Below are 16,090 nucleotides of genomic sequence, written 5' to 3' on the forward strand. Positions count from 1 at the left end.
TCTCTCTTCAGTCAGAAAAAGCACATTTTACTATTTCTTTAAATTCGGGTTTCATCTCCAGCAAATACACACTTTATGCAGCTATAGTTCTTTTCTTGAGTGCTGGAGTTGTTTTGCAGCATGGATACATATAAACAGGCATCTATTTAGAGTCTTTCTCTGACAGCTGATTTTTAGATACTTTTGAAAGCAAATGGACACATTTCCGGTGTAAAATTAAAACAAAGCCTGTGGTTGATTTTTCAAAGATACTTTTGACAGAAGCTGTCATTCAAGAATTTGGCCCGTTCTGCTGAGACACAATGGATGATCCTGGACATTGCAGGGCCTTTTTAATCAGTGGTTTATAAGGACTGTATGAGTTTAGCCCAAAGCAGCACTTTTAAAGGTTGAAAAATGTGTCATTTTAAAGAGGCATTTTGGGTTTTCCGCAAAGTAATGCTGCCGCTTTCACTTCACGCCATGTTAAATGTTGCAGAGTACACTGGCACGTTCCTGCAGTGAGTACTCTGTTCCACCCCACCTGAAATGTGTGTGGCAGGGTGGTGCAGCCATTTTCTGGTTGTTGCAAAAATGCAGTTTAGAGATCCGGGCAGGCATAGGAGTCAGCGCAGCCATTTTGCTGTTTCTTGCACCACTGCAGCAAAGTGATGTAGTAAAGCACAGCTGAGTGGGTTAATTTATCCCATACTGCGGATTCCCTCCACATGTACTGGAACTGCCCGCAGATTACCCGTTTCTGGTTAGAAGTAGCAGATGTCCCATTCAACATCACTGAAATACCCCCATACATTTACCCCCTAAATAACTGCTGGGAGATATTGGGAAGCTAACAGTAAAAATCTGTCGACTCTTTAATCTGGGATGCTTGATCACCAGAAAATGTATACTGAAATATTGGAAATCCAGAACGATCCCCTATGTAACTGAATGGCTTAGAGAATTAACTTATGCTAACGAGAGGGATGAAGGCTATATTTCAATGATTGTGCCCAGATGCAAACCAAAGGGGCCTGTTTTGAGATTACCTACTGAGAACAAACGGGGAACAGTAAAATATGTGACGATGTATACTAATCAATACTGTGTTATTTGACTTTTGAAACTGCTACAGAAAACTGATGCTTACGTGATGCACTGTTGTAATTCACTTGTCTAGAAGATGTGTTTGAGGTAACCTGCCTGCTACTGTGTTAAATAACGTTTAAAAAAAAGTAAATGTAAACACTGCTGCAAATTGGGATTTTGATTTTGATGGAGAGGATATAGTAGGTATAATAAAGAAGTGCAGCGGCTGTAGAGCCTCAGGATCCAATTGGTTCTAGTTTTGAAAGTGGATAAAGTGTTCTGGTTAGATGTGTTATTTGTATTATTTAGAACAGTTGTCAGGGAATCCTCAAACCATATCAAATGGGATTTTGAGAAAACCTGGGTACAGCTACTACAGTGTATATAGTACAACAAATTGCTTGCCATAGAAAATCACCTGCACTCTACGCGGTAAGCTTCTACTTATCTTTCGCGTTCGATAAAGTCAATCAGATTTCGCTTTGGATTATGCTGCAGAATTGGGGTATACCTAGTTGTTTGTAGAACATTTTGGTAGCTATTCATAGCAATACTTCATTACGGGTAAGGTTGAGTCAGAAGGCAAATACTACCCGGGAAATTAAAACATCTGATGGTCTCTGACATGGGTGCATTATTGCACCATATTTGTTTAATTTATACCTAGCAGACTTAATAGATTTTCTTGCAAGATCTACTTTCATTTCCCCTATGGTTTATGCACAAAAGATATATTGGCTAACCTATGCTGGCGACATTCTGATCTTTGATACCTCTATAGTGGGAATGAATCGGCTAATAAGATTGTTTGAACAATATACAATGATTAACGATCTTACTATTAATGCATCAGAATCGAAGGTGCTAGTATTTAAAGCCGGGAGCAAATTGGGAAAATCGAATTGGAAGCTAAATGAGGAAACATCAGAGGAGGTCATGGAAATAAAGTATTTAGGCTTCCATATTCTTAAAAGAATGAATAAGAAGTTACTCTTAGGGACATCTTTCATAATAAGGTAGTAAATGTTTTTGCTACTACAGCTAGTGCCTGTAGTTTTAGGAGGCCAAAATTATCCCCATGTTGACCTGTGGTTTAGAGGTATGTCATCTTGTGGGCGGTTTTGATTTTGATGTCTTTAAAGGTATATTGTGGAGGAGTGTATTGGGACTCCCAAAGGCCACGCCGGTGGCCTGTCTAAAATATGAACTTGGATTGGTATCTCTAGATGCCAAATTGCTTTGGAAACATATAAAGCTGAGTGATACATTAGTAAACCCCTGGATGATGTTGATATTTGAATTGTTAGACAAAAAAAATGTAAAATGTTGCACAGCCAATAGACAAGATTGTGAAGAACAGTGGCCGAGTATGGGCACCAGTGTAGATGGGCCCTTTGGGGACACATTTAGTTGCAAGCAGAAAATGGAAAGTAAGAAATTATAAAACATATATAAACGTAAACAAACTTGATGAAGTGCTTTCGATCTCGGGTTCCCCATCACATTTTTTGACAATATTCCCTTTCTGGAAATTCACAATTATTATAATGAGCTTTCGTCTGGATATGCTACCTACGGCGGTAAAACTTTGACATTGAAAGTCCTAAGTGTCGGCATTGTAATGTATAATTTTCTTATAGTTATGAACTTGGGATTGTATTAAATGATGGATTTTAGTATCAAGTTCGTTTTATAAATATAGACATTGTATGTCTTGGTGTTTTGTAGTGAAGTTGTAAAGTGCTAATTATTTATGTAATGTTTTAATATCTTGTATTATGAATTTTGTGATGTGTGTTAAGGTTTGTTGCTACAAACCATTTGACATGTAAAAAATGTAAAATGTTTACAGTCTTTCTTTAAAATAAACTGTCACAGATGGCCAAAAGAATTCACCAACTCCCAGAGATTGTTCAGGGGTCTTATTGAAGTCTTGGACAGGGCTCTAATGGCGGTCCCTGGATCTTATCTAATTTAAGAGGCTGCCACCCTATCCCAGGTGTCCTGACTTCCCTGGTTAGTATGTGGCGCCTATTAACCTTTTAATATCTAAATACTACCTGGCAGATGGTTCTTAAGGATTTGTAGGGATGTGCCTTACAGACACCTGGGCCCCACTTTGACCTCATCATCTCATACCCTGATGTTCCTCTCCCAATGTGTCTCTCTTCTCCTCCCATCTTCTGTTCACTTTATTCCCTCCAATTCCACTCCTTCATCTTCCTGCTCTTTCCCTGCAATAACTCCCTCTCTTTCTACAACCTACCTCTATCCTCTGATGTTACCTCCTCCTACCACTCTCCTCTTCATGTGAGAACAATCATTTAGTTGAGTTGTAGCATTTTTCTCTGATAATGCTGTTCAAATAGCAAAATAACTGTGGCAAATTGCTTTTCAGGTCGTTACCACTGGAAATCCAACTCTCGATTATGAAACTGCACCCAACAGTTTTAACTTGCAGATCTATGCAAAGGATACCAACGGCTTTACAGATCTTAAGATACTGTCGATTCAGCTTCTCGATGTTAATGAACCTCCAATATTTCTGGATAACATGCAGACCCAAGGTACGTTTGAGGCCAATCAACAAACCAGCGAAAACCTAACAGAAGAGGGAGTTGGAGATTTGGGTTCTCACTGTAAAACAAGTCGAGGACGATTTTGCATGCTTGCAAACCTTGCTTAGGGTAGACCTGCACGCATTATTTCAGCAGTTGCTGTTTCTATCATGAGCAAGGTATCTCCCGTCTAGATATCAGCCATTTAATCGGTTGCGATCTTCATGTCTGTTTTTCAGCTTTGTGAAAGTCTCCTTTTCCCAAAAACGTTTTTCTTTTCATGATATAACTCGTATCACAGTTACTAATAACAGTTTCTACCATTTCTCTTTAAAACTATCCACAGATGTAGTCATTTATATCAATGAAGGAACTGCTGTTGGAATGGTGTACCAAATTCAGGCCTCGGATCCTGAAAGCACAAAAAGTACACTCAGGGTATGTTTGAATGACATGACAATACTAAATGCCATCTTTTATGCAGTTTTGTTTCAGTTAAGAAGAATTCTGAGACTGCGGTTGTCAAGGAATTTGGCCAAGAGGGCCCCATCCCCTTACAGTTCAGTAACACCCCTTGTATCTAAAAGACAAAATATCCAGAAAACATGGCAGTAATGTCCTAAAATTGTAAGCAGGGTGAGCAAACCGAATGTGTGATCTCAGGAAGAAGCAGGCATTGGTACTGGTGGAAGAAATGTAGCGGCGGGACACATTGATCAAACATAGTGAGACATACATCCAGAATTTCCCCTATAATATCAATTTATACAATTCAAGTTAAAACGTACATCCACACATTCAAGCGTATTGTGAAAGACAAATAATAACACTTAAGAAAACAGACATGCAGCTTGACATAAAGTTCAAAAACAAAATGAGATAAACTTAAATAGAACAGAAACATACAAAAGTAAATTTGTATGGTCTTCCTTGGGACCAGAGAATGTCAAATGTAAACCATACTTCAGTTGTTAATGCCTGTGCAATATCTTGTGAACACAGGTGATTATCTTCCTGTCATTTCAACAATGGATTTCAGACGATTATGCATTTCACCAATGGATTTCAGCTGAATAAATAATAAAATACATTCCTAAGTTATCTCTGGACTATTGGTAGAGTGAGGGAGAGTTCTGCCAATGGGTTGGCTACTTCATCATTACACATTTGGGTATCTTGGGTCAGCTCCCGGTCTGAACTTCTATGAAATCGACTAAAATGTGGGACCTACAGGAATACATGGTTGCTGGTCCTGTTCGTCTCCCAAACATTTACAGCTACCATGTTTTCTTGTAAGTTCCACATCTTTTTTTATTTGAATTGTACATACTCGCAGCAATGGGGCACATTTATTTACCTTGGTTGCATTCATTGTAGTCGACTTGTAGAGAAGTTCACACCAACACTAACCGAAGATACATAGATGAGTAAGGAGTTGGAATAAATCGAATGCTAGATGGCCGACCCACAATTCCATAAACAGTAAAAGATCCAAATACAAAAATCAGCAGTATACAAGCCAGATCTCCGTTTTATGTATACACCTTCTCCACACACCAGTTTACCCCTTCAAAATTTTCCCACCTCCTAAAGACTCATCATCCCTCGTCATAAACAGTTAAAATCCTGAAGATGTGTGTAGCGACACTGGCGCGCAGCAGGCCTGCGGTGTCGCAGGAATGAAAAGGCAGACACGGAGCTCTCAACAAACGTCCACTTTATTTCCCTCTTCATACAGAACTCCCGGGGGCGTCACTTCCCTTGCCTTCCCTCCGCCCGCCCCCCATCGTCACGAAGACGTCAATGTGACAATGTGGCATGAAGATATTCAAACCTGCGATGCCGCGCTTTCCCGTTTTGCAGCCTTCTGTTTGCTGCTGGAAGTGGAGGGGAGGTGCAAGAGTTTGAAAGAGCATAACATTAAACATGCAGTGCGCTTACTTGTTCTACCACCCAGCTTTTCCCCAATAGCATTATTTTTTCGGTCCCTAAATCGTTTTGTTTGTTGCTCAGAATTCATCATGCTGTTGGTTTCAAAGTGTTACTACTTAAATGTCCGAAAATGGAAGTCTATCACTAATTAGGTCAGTTACTTACAATCACTGTGCTGCAAATAAAATGTTTAGAAATTATGGCAGTATCCCGCTACCGCGTGAGGGTTGCCATTCTTGAAAGAGACAACATGACAATTACAGTACAATTAAAATAGAAAAGCATATTCAACTAATGGTGCAAATAGGTTATTGAATCTCTGGCGAATAGGGAATGTGCTGATCTATAAATAATTAAGAGAACTATAAATAATTAAGAGAAACTGTGCACATAAAGAGCTAATCGTCCATGTGGCTAGCTCACAAGTTGAGTGCTTTCTTCATTAAGTACCACGTCTGCACTTCCCAAGTTAGAATCATAAGGCAGAGACAGCACAGCACGGTGTCCAGTTAAAGTTTCGAATGCAAACGCTCGAATGCCAAAAGGATCGAGTCAATAGGCCCGAAAACAAAAGGGTTGAATATTTTTTTTACATGTATTTTTTTTTTGGGGGCTTTTGTATAGATAAAAAGTGTTTTTTACAAGAAAAACGGTGGTTTGGCGGGGGGAACGCCCCCCCCCAAAAATCGACCCTTTTTTTCGGTGCAATTGACTCGATCCTTTTGGCATTCGACCATTTCCATTCGAAACTTTGACCTATAACCGCACAGCACTATATCCCGCCGAGGTCAATAAATTGAATACCATTAAATGTGTAATAAACAACTTGCTATTACAACACTTCCAAGTGGGAGAAATATCGCATTTAGCGCTATACTAGAACTCTTCTTATTAATGTATAGAATGTGTCAGTGATTTGCATGTGTTAATTTGCACAGTTTGTAGTGGACCTTTTGTTTTTCAATTGGCAACACGTTGGAACGTTTCCTTAAACCAAATACTGCCCATCACTAGTTCTATAAAGGTCACGTGATTTTACAACACCTTACATGTGCATTTGTTTTCTTTCAGTACTCCCTGGCCCCTGCTTCAGCCCCATTCTCTGTATCCACAACTGGTTCCGTTTCCCCGACTAAGGTGCTTAATTATGAAACTGATCCACACAGGTAAGATGTATACTTAAATATTTGTTGCAACCCATTCTGTCCATAAAACTCACAACATGCTGTATTAATTGCCCTTTCATTATTTTCCATAGCTATACATTAAATATCGGAGTGTCAGACCCCCAGGGATTGTTTGTCAATGGAACCTTGATTATCAATATCAACAATATCAATGATGAATTTCCATACTTTACCACGTAAGTGAACAATAAAAAGTAGCGTCTTAAAAAAAAAATTGGCCCTGTAAGATTTGTTATTCTTGCATATCTCAAAGATCGAGCTAACTACATGAGAGCAAATGTGTATTGTCAACAGATCATACATTTACCGTATACAATATTTGCAGGTCACATCGCGCTCCGATATCCACTTACAAATGTGTGGTAAAATTATAGGTCCTTGCAGGTATTATCCGCCAAACGTAGTAATCGAGCATATTCAATTGTGGGCTGGCTCGTTGAAGATGCAAAGTACTATTTCTAGCTCTAGCTTGACCCCTTTAGAAATAATATCTTTTTTTTGCGCAGCATTTCTTCTATATTTGGCATTTTGCAATAAGTGCTAGATATAGGGCCGCGTCACGAGTTTGGCGGTAACCCTTAAATCCGGCGGTAGCGCTGTTACCGCTGGATTGAAGGGTCCGCCAAATCAGGGCTTCGGCGGATTTCTCCCCAGCTCTGAGCTGGTGGGAAATCCGCCGAAAAGTTGTGCTCATACTGCCGGCGGGAAATCCGCCGGCCGTATGAGCACGAAATTTCCCCATTGAGCCCAATGGGGAATGGGGCATTCCCGAATGGGCTCAATGGGGAATTGGAATCCGCCAAACCCGTGACCCGGCGCTAATAGCGCCGGTGGATTTGGCGGTAGGGCAGATAGCGCCAGCGCTATTAGCGCCGGCGTTACCGCCCAACTCTTGATGAGGCCCATAATGTTACATTTTAAGAGGTCCTGTACTGCGCACTGTTACCACTTGCATGGTGTCTTGGCGCTCTGGCGCGTCTGCGATGGAAGTGGGTTGAGGATGTTTCTTAGTGGGGTTGAGGGAGAGAAGAGCAAGAGAGCTTTGATGTGCTGTTGGCAGCTTCAGTTCGGAGAAACCAGTCACTGAACATTGGTTCGTTTTCAGTTGTTAGCCGTCATGTGTTGAGCTATGATTGTGTATGGTTTGGTTTTATTTTGGGTTTGGTGTTGTGAAGTGTGCGCAGTTTGTGGTGCGGTAGAGGTATGGTTGTGTTTAGTTCACAGTTTGAGGGTGAGTATGCAGAATGGTGATTTTCTTTTAAAAAATTTATTTTTTAGTATGGTTGGTTAGTTAGCAGTACATTTACCATCCCAACAGTACAATACATTTCCCACCCCAACAATCCATCTGAGTGCAACACATTTTTACCCCCAGAAATCCATCTCTGGGAGCAGAACCCAACACGATACAGATATTACACAATGCCTACCACAGGGCGCAGCAGGGAGCATAAGGCCGAGCTATACGATTAGACCATATGCAGAATATGGCTACCCCGCAGTAATAGCCTAATTTCAAATATAGCTAAATACATTGACGATATGCAAGATAAGGCTAACCTATACAAGTAGGTACATGATATTGGGTGATTAGAGTGTGGGGTTTTACCAGAGTACAGGAACGGCTGTACTCCCTGCCCACACCACACTTAACTCATCAGGTGAAATACTGCACGTTCTCATGGTCTGCCGATCATGCACGTGTGATTTCCAGGTCTGGCTAGAACGCTCACGAAATAGAAGAAACCCTCTTGCTAATGCGCCTCTCTCCATGCTAGAAAGAGGTGAGTGGCCCCAGACAAGAGATATTGTATAAAATCCCAGATCTATTCTGGGGCGGTTATCAAACCGATGTATGAATAGAAAAAGAACCTAAAGCTCTAGTACAGGTCTTATTGTTTCATTAAGAGATGCCCTGGTGATTATTTCGTTGCAGAGACCTGCAGGGCACTGCGTACATTCCTCCCCTATGGGTCCCTCATAGATGAATGTTCATAACTCAACCGCCAGAAATGTCTCTGGTTCGGTCATATTCCACCTGAAAATTCGGGTGATTCCACTTTTTAATGAGTTAGGTTAGAATGAGTAGCTGCTTGCTTTGTGAAATCTTTTGTCAGTATATTTTAGGAGATGGGATATTGTGTATGGATTTTAAAAGGTTGCAGGTAAATTACTTCTGTTCCTAATTTTTGTAGATTATTTCTGCGTATGTTTCCATGCACTCCATAGAATTTGGTTATGCATGCATTGTACCTTTTTAATTTCCCACATGTCTAGCACTCCCCTGTGAGCTCAATCATTCATTGACCCAATCATCCATCTGATTATCCATTCACTCCATATCCATCCATCTCAGTTTACCCATCCACATCACTCATCTATCCACTCTATCGTCCTCCCACCCACTCTTACCCATCCACATCACTCATCTATCCACTCTATCGTCCTCCCACCCACTCTTAACACTTATCCATTCTGCTTACTTATTTAACAACCAACATATCCTTCAATGCATCCACTCACTCATCCATCCTCTCAAATCTGCCTACTCACCCATTCTTCCCTTCACTCACTTTCCACTGCTTCACACAACTCAACCACCCACTCAAACAGCTATCCACCTATCTACTTACTCAACCTTCCATTCCTTGATTCGCCACTCACTCATCTGTCCATTCAGACAACCCCCTATCATCCCCTCACGTACACATTCGGCCAATATTCCATCTCTCCTGTCCATCGACTCACCCATCTGTCCCTTGGTCCACACTCCTTTTCATCTGCTCACTCCCCTAACCATTCATTTGGTCATCCATCCACTGACTCTATACGTTAACCCATTGTTTTACTCACAAACTCAACCATTCATCAATGTCATGGTGGGCACGCCCCATTCCTCATACACCCAGTTCACTATAGTTGGAGCCACAAACTATCTGTTCTTTCTCTATCATGGGGGTAGTGGGACCTGGGAAGGGAGTTGCCCCTTCACCCAAAAACCCCGTCACTGTTGTGACTGTCAAGCCACTGTCGCCACCCCCATACTCTCCTGCAAATGTTTTGGTTGCAGCACAGAAGGAGCACGGTCTGTTTATACAGATATCGCCATGCCTGATGTGAATTGTACATTGCAAGCTTCCTTGTGCAACCACTTGAATCCATTTTGTAACATGATGAAGGGATGCAAAGACATGTCCAGGTGGGGCACCCTTCCTTTCAGTAATCCACTCACCCAGGCACTAATCGTCCATCCACCCAAACATCAGTCCCCTCATTTGCCCAATCATACCAATCCGCAGAACCCCCCACTTCAGCCATCCATCTATGAATTATTTTCTCCACTCACTTGTCCACTCGCCAACTATTCCACTCTCATAGCCATACATCCACCCACACATAGGCAACCCACTATTTCATCAACCTATCTGCTCAATCAAACTCCTCCCTATCCACCCAATTTCCCATCCACTTGCCTTCTGGCCATTCATTCACTTGCTCTTCCAACTTCTCCATCCATTCAGCTATTTATCCATCTGTCCACCGACTCACCATCCATTTGCTGATTCACACAATCCATCCATAATCGCCCACATGCTCATCTAGCCATCCATCCATAATCAAACACCCACCCAATTACTCCTTCCGTCATTGTTTAACTCGAATCAATATATGCACCCTGTGCAAAACTGGCAAAATCTTTATTCTTTAGTGGGTTAAGTATGGTTATTGATGCAATTATTCTTTCATAGGTGTTCTCTAATTGGAGCATCACACTGGGTTTAGGTCACTTTCCCAAAGCTTCTTTTCTAATGTCCAATCCAGTTAATGGTTTATTCTCACTTTGATCACTTGCAATGAAATTAAAATTGTGTTGTACTTACTGAACTTAAAGGCCCATAAGAAAACAATGTCACCAGACCAGCATTGATCCACATAGCTAAGTCACAGGAAAGTTCCTGATGACTGCATCATGACCATTGTGTTCTACTGAGAGTTCTAGTAATATTTCCTATGATTTTTATCATCTGCATATATTTACAGCAGACGGTTGGGGCTGCAACTTGGCTCTACTTCATAGTAATGAGAGGCCTTTGTTTTGGCCATCTGTGAAGTTCTAAAGTTACATTTCGGCTAACACATAAACTCACATTCAAAATTGATGAAAACTGCAAATAAATGAGTGAACTTGATTTGTTGAAAGTAATTTTGTATATTTTATGAACATTTGGATTATTCTGCATATGTCGCCAAAAAGTATACCTAATTCTTACCAGAGGTATACATTGCTAATTCATTTTTTGTTCCATTCTGGGTTTTAGAACACAAACTGTTTACAACATTCCAGAAGAACAGAACCCAGGAACTATTGTTGCAAATGTGACCGCCCAGGATCCAGATTCTGTTGGCTTTTTAGGCAGCCTGGTCTACAGCATAAAAACTCCAAATGTGTACTTCACCATAAATCCGAGTAAGACCAATTGAATCCATCCCATTCTATGTTGGTGTCCTCGCAGGTTGCATATGATTTTGCATTTAAAAAAAATGTTGCATGTTATTTAAGGAGGGATCCTACACTAATCCCATACTTCAAAACAAATTGAATTGTTTGCTACCATCCTTTTCTGGTGATAATATGCCAAGATTAAGCTATTTTGTTTTCTCATTTACCTTTACCATTTCCTCTGGTTCCATTCCTTCTGCTTCCTTGATCAATCATTTTCAGTCCTCCATTGACTCCCTTTCCTTGTTAATATTATTAATTACTGTTTTAATATAAAAGCAAGCAGCAATTCCAAGATCATATTGAGCCATGCACAGAGCTTACTGCTTTCAAATTCGAGATCTGCATACTCTTTCTAAATTGCGGCCTTATTTCACCACATTTCATATATACACATATTTGAAACCAATGCTCTCTCTGAACATGCAAGACATGTGTGTTTCAAACAGATGCTCCTGTTAAAAGATTTGACAATCAAAGGGACAAGCCGATTGTGAACTATGCAACAAAGACAAGCTAGGAATATTTTTAACTTGAGCACTGTGGTGCAAAATGGGAAATACATTAAAGTTAAATGTTATCTATAGTTTACAATTGACTGCACCCACTATGACTTCACGGCCCTGAACCCCTTAGGTTTTCTTTTTGCTGATTTGTTAATACCCCTTCCTCTGTAGGCTTTACTGCTGCTTGTTCTTTCCATGGATCTTTTGGCATGTACATTTTAAAAAATTAAAACTGTTCAGCAGCCGCCACCCATGGGATCGCCTAGAGTGGCTGGTACTGGTAAGGACAATAGGCTGCTCATAAACATGATCAAGCAGTCCTGGTTAGAGGGGTGTCTGTACCCCTAAGCAGGAATTGATGCAGCAGGAAGTCATCCTATGACACATTTACTGGAAGTTGATACTGTAAAGGGACTAAGGATTTATATTTGTGCCAGAAGGCCTTGTGCTTGTTTTTAGAATGTTCTTAGGTTTTGAATTTGTCAGGTGCTCAGTGACCTATAGGTGTGAGGGGCATGAAGGGCAGGTAGGGCTAGACTGTTAGTTCCCGATGGACATCCATTATTTTGGGGAGAAAATGGTCCTTCTTTAGTTTCCAATACTCGTGTAAAAAAGATGGCCAAACTATTTTGACAAGGAACAGGGTTTTTCTGTTTCTGATAATCTGATAATCAAGTATACAATGATTGTTTAGTGTAACTTCTTAGTTAGGCTTGCAAAAACTGTACTAAAATGGAGTGTGCGTGTGTGTGTCACTTTATTGAAGGTAACCTTTGCCATACTGCATTTTGTCTCTATTTATTTGCACCCAGCACCTTTAATTCAGGGAATTCACTGCTATACCGCAACTCATTTGAACTTGTGATCGGCAATGGCAGCTTTCCGATTACATGCAATAAGCATTGTGCATGAGGTAAAAGCGTAGCCTTTTGCGAGTCGGATAATTTGCTTAACGGCATTAGCGCTATACACACGTTAAGCCTGTTTAAGCATTTCAGTAATGCTTGCCTTTTGCCACATAACGTTGCTTCACCTCAATTTAAGAGTGAGTGCAAAGAAAGTACTGAATTTCATATTTGCGACAATCGTAGTCAACATCTTTCAGTAGCTGTATAGTTTACATTCATTATCATAGTTTGTTTGCACCACAGAATGCATGTAATGCTGTAGTGGCATCCATTACAAAATGGCCAGCATATTTCCCCAGTTTCGAACTAATGCATTGGGACCCGTATGAGTAAAAAGAGTAAAAAAAGAGAAAGGACAAGAAGACAAGAGAACCATAGAGACTGTAATTGTGTGTATATACATTGGTACTGTCTGACAAACTTTTCTTGTACATGAACAAGCAGCGGGAGCGCTGCAAAACGCATTGTACCGTGCTTTTCTCGGAAAGCTGATGCCATAAAAAACTGGGCATTTGAAGAATTTCACGTCTTTTTCTTTGGTGATTGGATTTGAAGAAGTTATCTACTGGCGTCTGACTTTTGTGTGTGCCATCCTCTCCTGGAGAGACTAAACGAATGGCACACACTGGAAGAAGAAACTCAAAAATAAAGTTGCCAGACTCCAAAATCACCCATAAGATCTTCAGTTTTAATCAGACATGCAGTCAAACAAAAGAAAGAAACATGGTACAACGATTTTGTAGTGCACCTGCTACTTGATCAAGTACATTTTAAAATGTACACAGTAATGCATAAAATACTTCTGGTACACAGTAATGCATAAAATACTCCATGGTTTCCTTTTCCTGTTGTCCTTCTTTCCGTTTTTGTTTTTTTGTGCTTTAGCCCTTCTTGATGTTTTTGCCCATAGCTGATTGAATGAGGGCTGTGTACTCTATTATATATACAGTCGAATGCAGACGCCATTTTGGAAATGTTTCTGTGGTGGAAGAAGAATGCAAGAATAGAATGTAGCATTCATATTAATTGAATTGTCACACTGATAGGGATACAATATTCCATCATATATCGACAAAAAACACATATGCCCCCTCATATTTTGAGCTATGATTTTATCCCTCACTAATGCTCAATGCTTTGTAGGTAATAAATATCTATCGTTCCGGGATTTTGAGATGTTTAGGCAAAATGCCTAAAATAAATCAAGATAAAGTATAAGCATGATGATGTCATGTAATTTAAACCCAAATTGTGTAGCCTGTTGAGCAACATATTGTTTTTGCAGGGAATAACATCTAATAAAGTATCAAATGCTCTGAAATGAAGTGCATGGTGCAATTCCTTAAAGCAGCATTACGGTTAAACGATCAATGTTGAACAGTTAATTTTAAACAGTCACAGCTTGTTGTAAAGTTCCTGGTGCTCTCAATAGAGTGCATAGTGCATACATGTTCCAGCTCATTTGGGCATTATATCCAGGCATCTTCCAATAGGTTACCAACATGAGGACAACATACAATCGCAACCTCTGTTGTGTGCTGATGTGAACATCGTGTTGCATTTGCCATTTGCACACGATATTTAATAAAGTGTGCTCTGGGATAGAGTGCAGAATGCAACACCTTAGACTAACAATGCAGTTAATCTTTCAATATTAGACACTATATACAGAGCAACATAGCATACATTTTCAACAATCACAAATAATTGTGAAAATTCTGATGCTCCCAATAAAGTGCACAGTGTGTATTTGTTCCGGTTAATCGGAACACCAACCCCACTTACAGACGAAAGCGCCTAAAGCCTTTGTGTTTGTTTTATGGCCATATTTGTATTAAGGGCAAAATGCATTCCACTAAAACGCTAATTTGATAAAGAGATTCACTCATCATTAGGCAATAAAGTACATATATGCACACACAAAGAGACAGGAGGAGAACATTTGCTAATTACAAGGGGGGGGCATCCCCTGAAAAACCGAATCAAACCACACAACATAATTGACTTTTAAAGTGGGGAATAGTGTACCATTAGGTGTAGGAAATTCAACCATATGATGCATATCATTTTAATATTATGACTGTACTCTTTATAGTGACAGGAGTATCTTCTATTTCAGATGCCCTGAATGGGTTCATCCTGGGATGCTGTCAGTCTTGCAACTGTAATAAACCCACTTTGCTCATCACATTGATCTTGATATTCTGGGATTGCTATACGATTGTTCAGTATTTGGCACGTTTTTCTTTTTCTAGTATTTAGCTTTTTCATTTGGATTATTTCAAAGGGTTTATAAAGATGCTTTAGGGTCAAGTTTTCAAACCTATTTCATTGCATGCATGTGAACATAGCATTTTGATAAATCTATACCTTGAAGTGTGGTAGCTCGAAACCTATGCACATATAGACTAAAGATATTTATCTCTTGTTTGTTAAATGAGGCATTTGTTAACAGTAGTATTTGTTTGAACATAGACATTTGTCTTAGTTTGTTGAAGGCGAACCTTGGTTTAAAAAAACAAATATTTGGGGTATGCAGTGACGACAAACCACAAGTTGGAAACAATATCGAATTTGAAAGCAACCTGTGAGCATTGGTCTGTCGGATCTAGGAATGCCTGCTTCCTTTCATATTATATAGGGATAATGGGTTTATATCCTACCTAGTTCCGACTCAACAGCTATAGGACATAACCAGGCTAAGCACAGTAGGCTACAATTTGTTGCTTTTGCTCTTGTTTTAATTATTTGGAATCCATTGTTTTTCCCTCTTCTGCCTTGCTTTTGTTTCTATACCTTTTCTTCTTGAAATGGAAATCACATATCAGTGTAAATTCTGCAATGTGTCTGTAGTATACCCAGATATGGGGACATTGTCATCCTGGATTCTTATTTCACCCCTCCTATATGCTCCTTGATTGGAAGGAAAGGGCATGTTATCTATACAATAATCAACAGGCGGCCCACATGTAGAACTCCATGGCATCTTTAAGTGTCAGGTCCTGTTAGTTTGTTTGATGCGAGGTGTTCACCTGGTATCCGTGAGCTTGCAGGAAGAGGCAAAGCAGTATGGGCAGCATTGGGAGGTAGCCTGCAGAATGGGAAAGGGATAACCCCAGCCACAGGGGAACCAACCACAAGGTCTACAGGCAGGTAGTACATAAAAGCGTACTTGCTGGTAGATGCCATTAGAAATAACTGCAGAAGCGATCTGGAGGGTGAAGAGGACAGAAGGGCTATGAGTGAGCAGACAGTCTTCCACCAAGATTTAGGGATTGGGACTGAAGATAGAAAAACAGAAAAGGTTAGGGTAGTGGGACCTAGGAAGAAGACACGAAGTATCGAAAAAGGGATAAAGGCAGATGAGGACCAAATTGTACAGGGGGACTCTTGGTATCACAGAGTGTCACCTGACCATACAAGATCTACT

General features: G+C 40.2%; 1 protein-coding gene across 1 annotated transcript in view; it reads left to right on the forward strand.

Moving 5' to 3' along the window:
* CDHR3 (cadherin related family member 3) overlaps positions 1-16,090 on the forward strand; it is a 642,490-nt gene that overhangs the window by 84,083 nt on the left and 542,317 nt on the right. The window contains exons 3-7 of the mRNA XM_069630086.1: positions 3,467-3,635; positions 3,973-4,064; positions 6,630-6,724; positions 6,817-6,921; positions 11,065-11,213. Coding sequence (XP_069486187.1) covers positions 3,467-3,635; positions 3,973-4,064; positions 6,630-6,724; positions 6,817-6,921; positions 11,065-11,213 — 610 coding nt within the window. The remainder of the gene's footprint in view (positions 1-3,466; positions 3,636-3,972; positions 4,065-6,629; positions 6,725-6,816; positions 6,922-11,064; positions 11,214-16,090) is intronic.

The sequence above is a fragment of the Ambystoma mexicanum genome, chromosome 12 (genome assembly GCF_040938575.1).
Source record: "Ambystoma mexicanum isolate Mex_15411 chromosome 12, UKY_AmexF1_1, whole genome shotgun sequence".
In the NCBI taxonomy this organism is placed as follows: Eukaryota; Metazoa; Chordata; class Amphibia; order Caudata; family Ambystomatidae; genus Ambystoma; species Ambystoma mexicanum.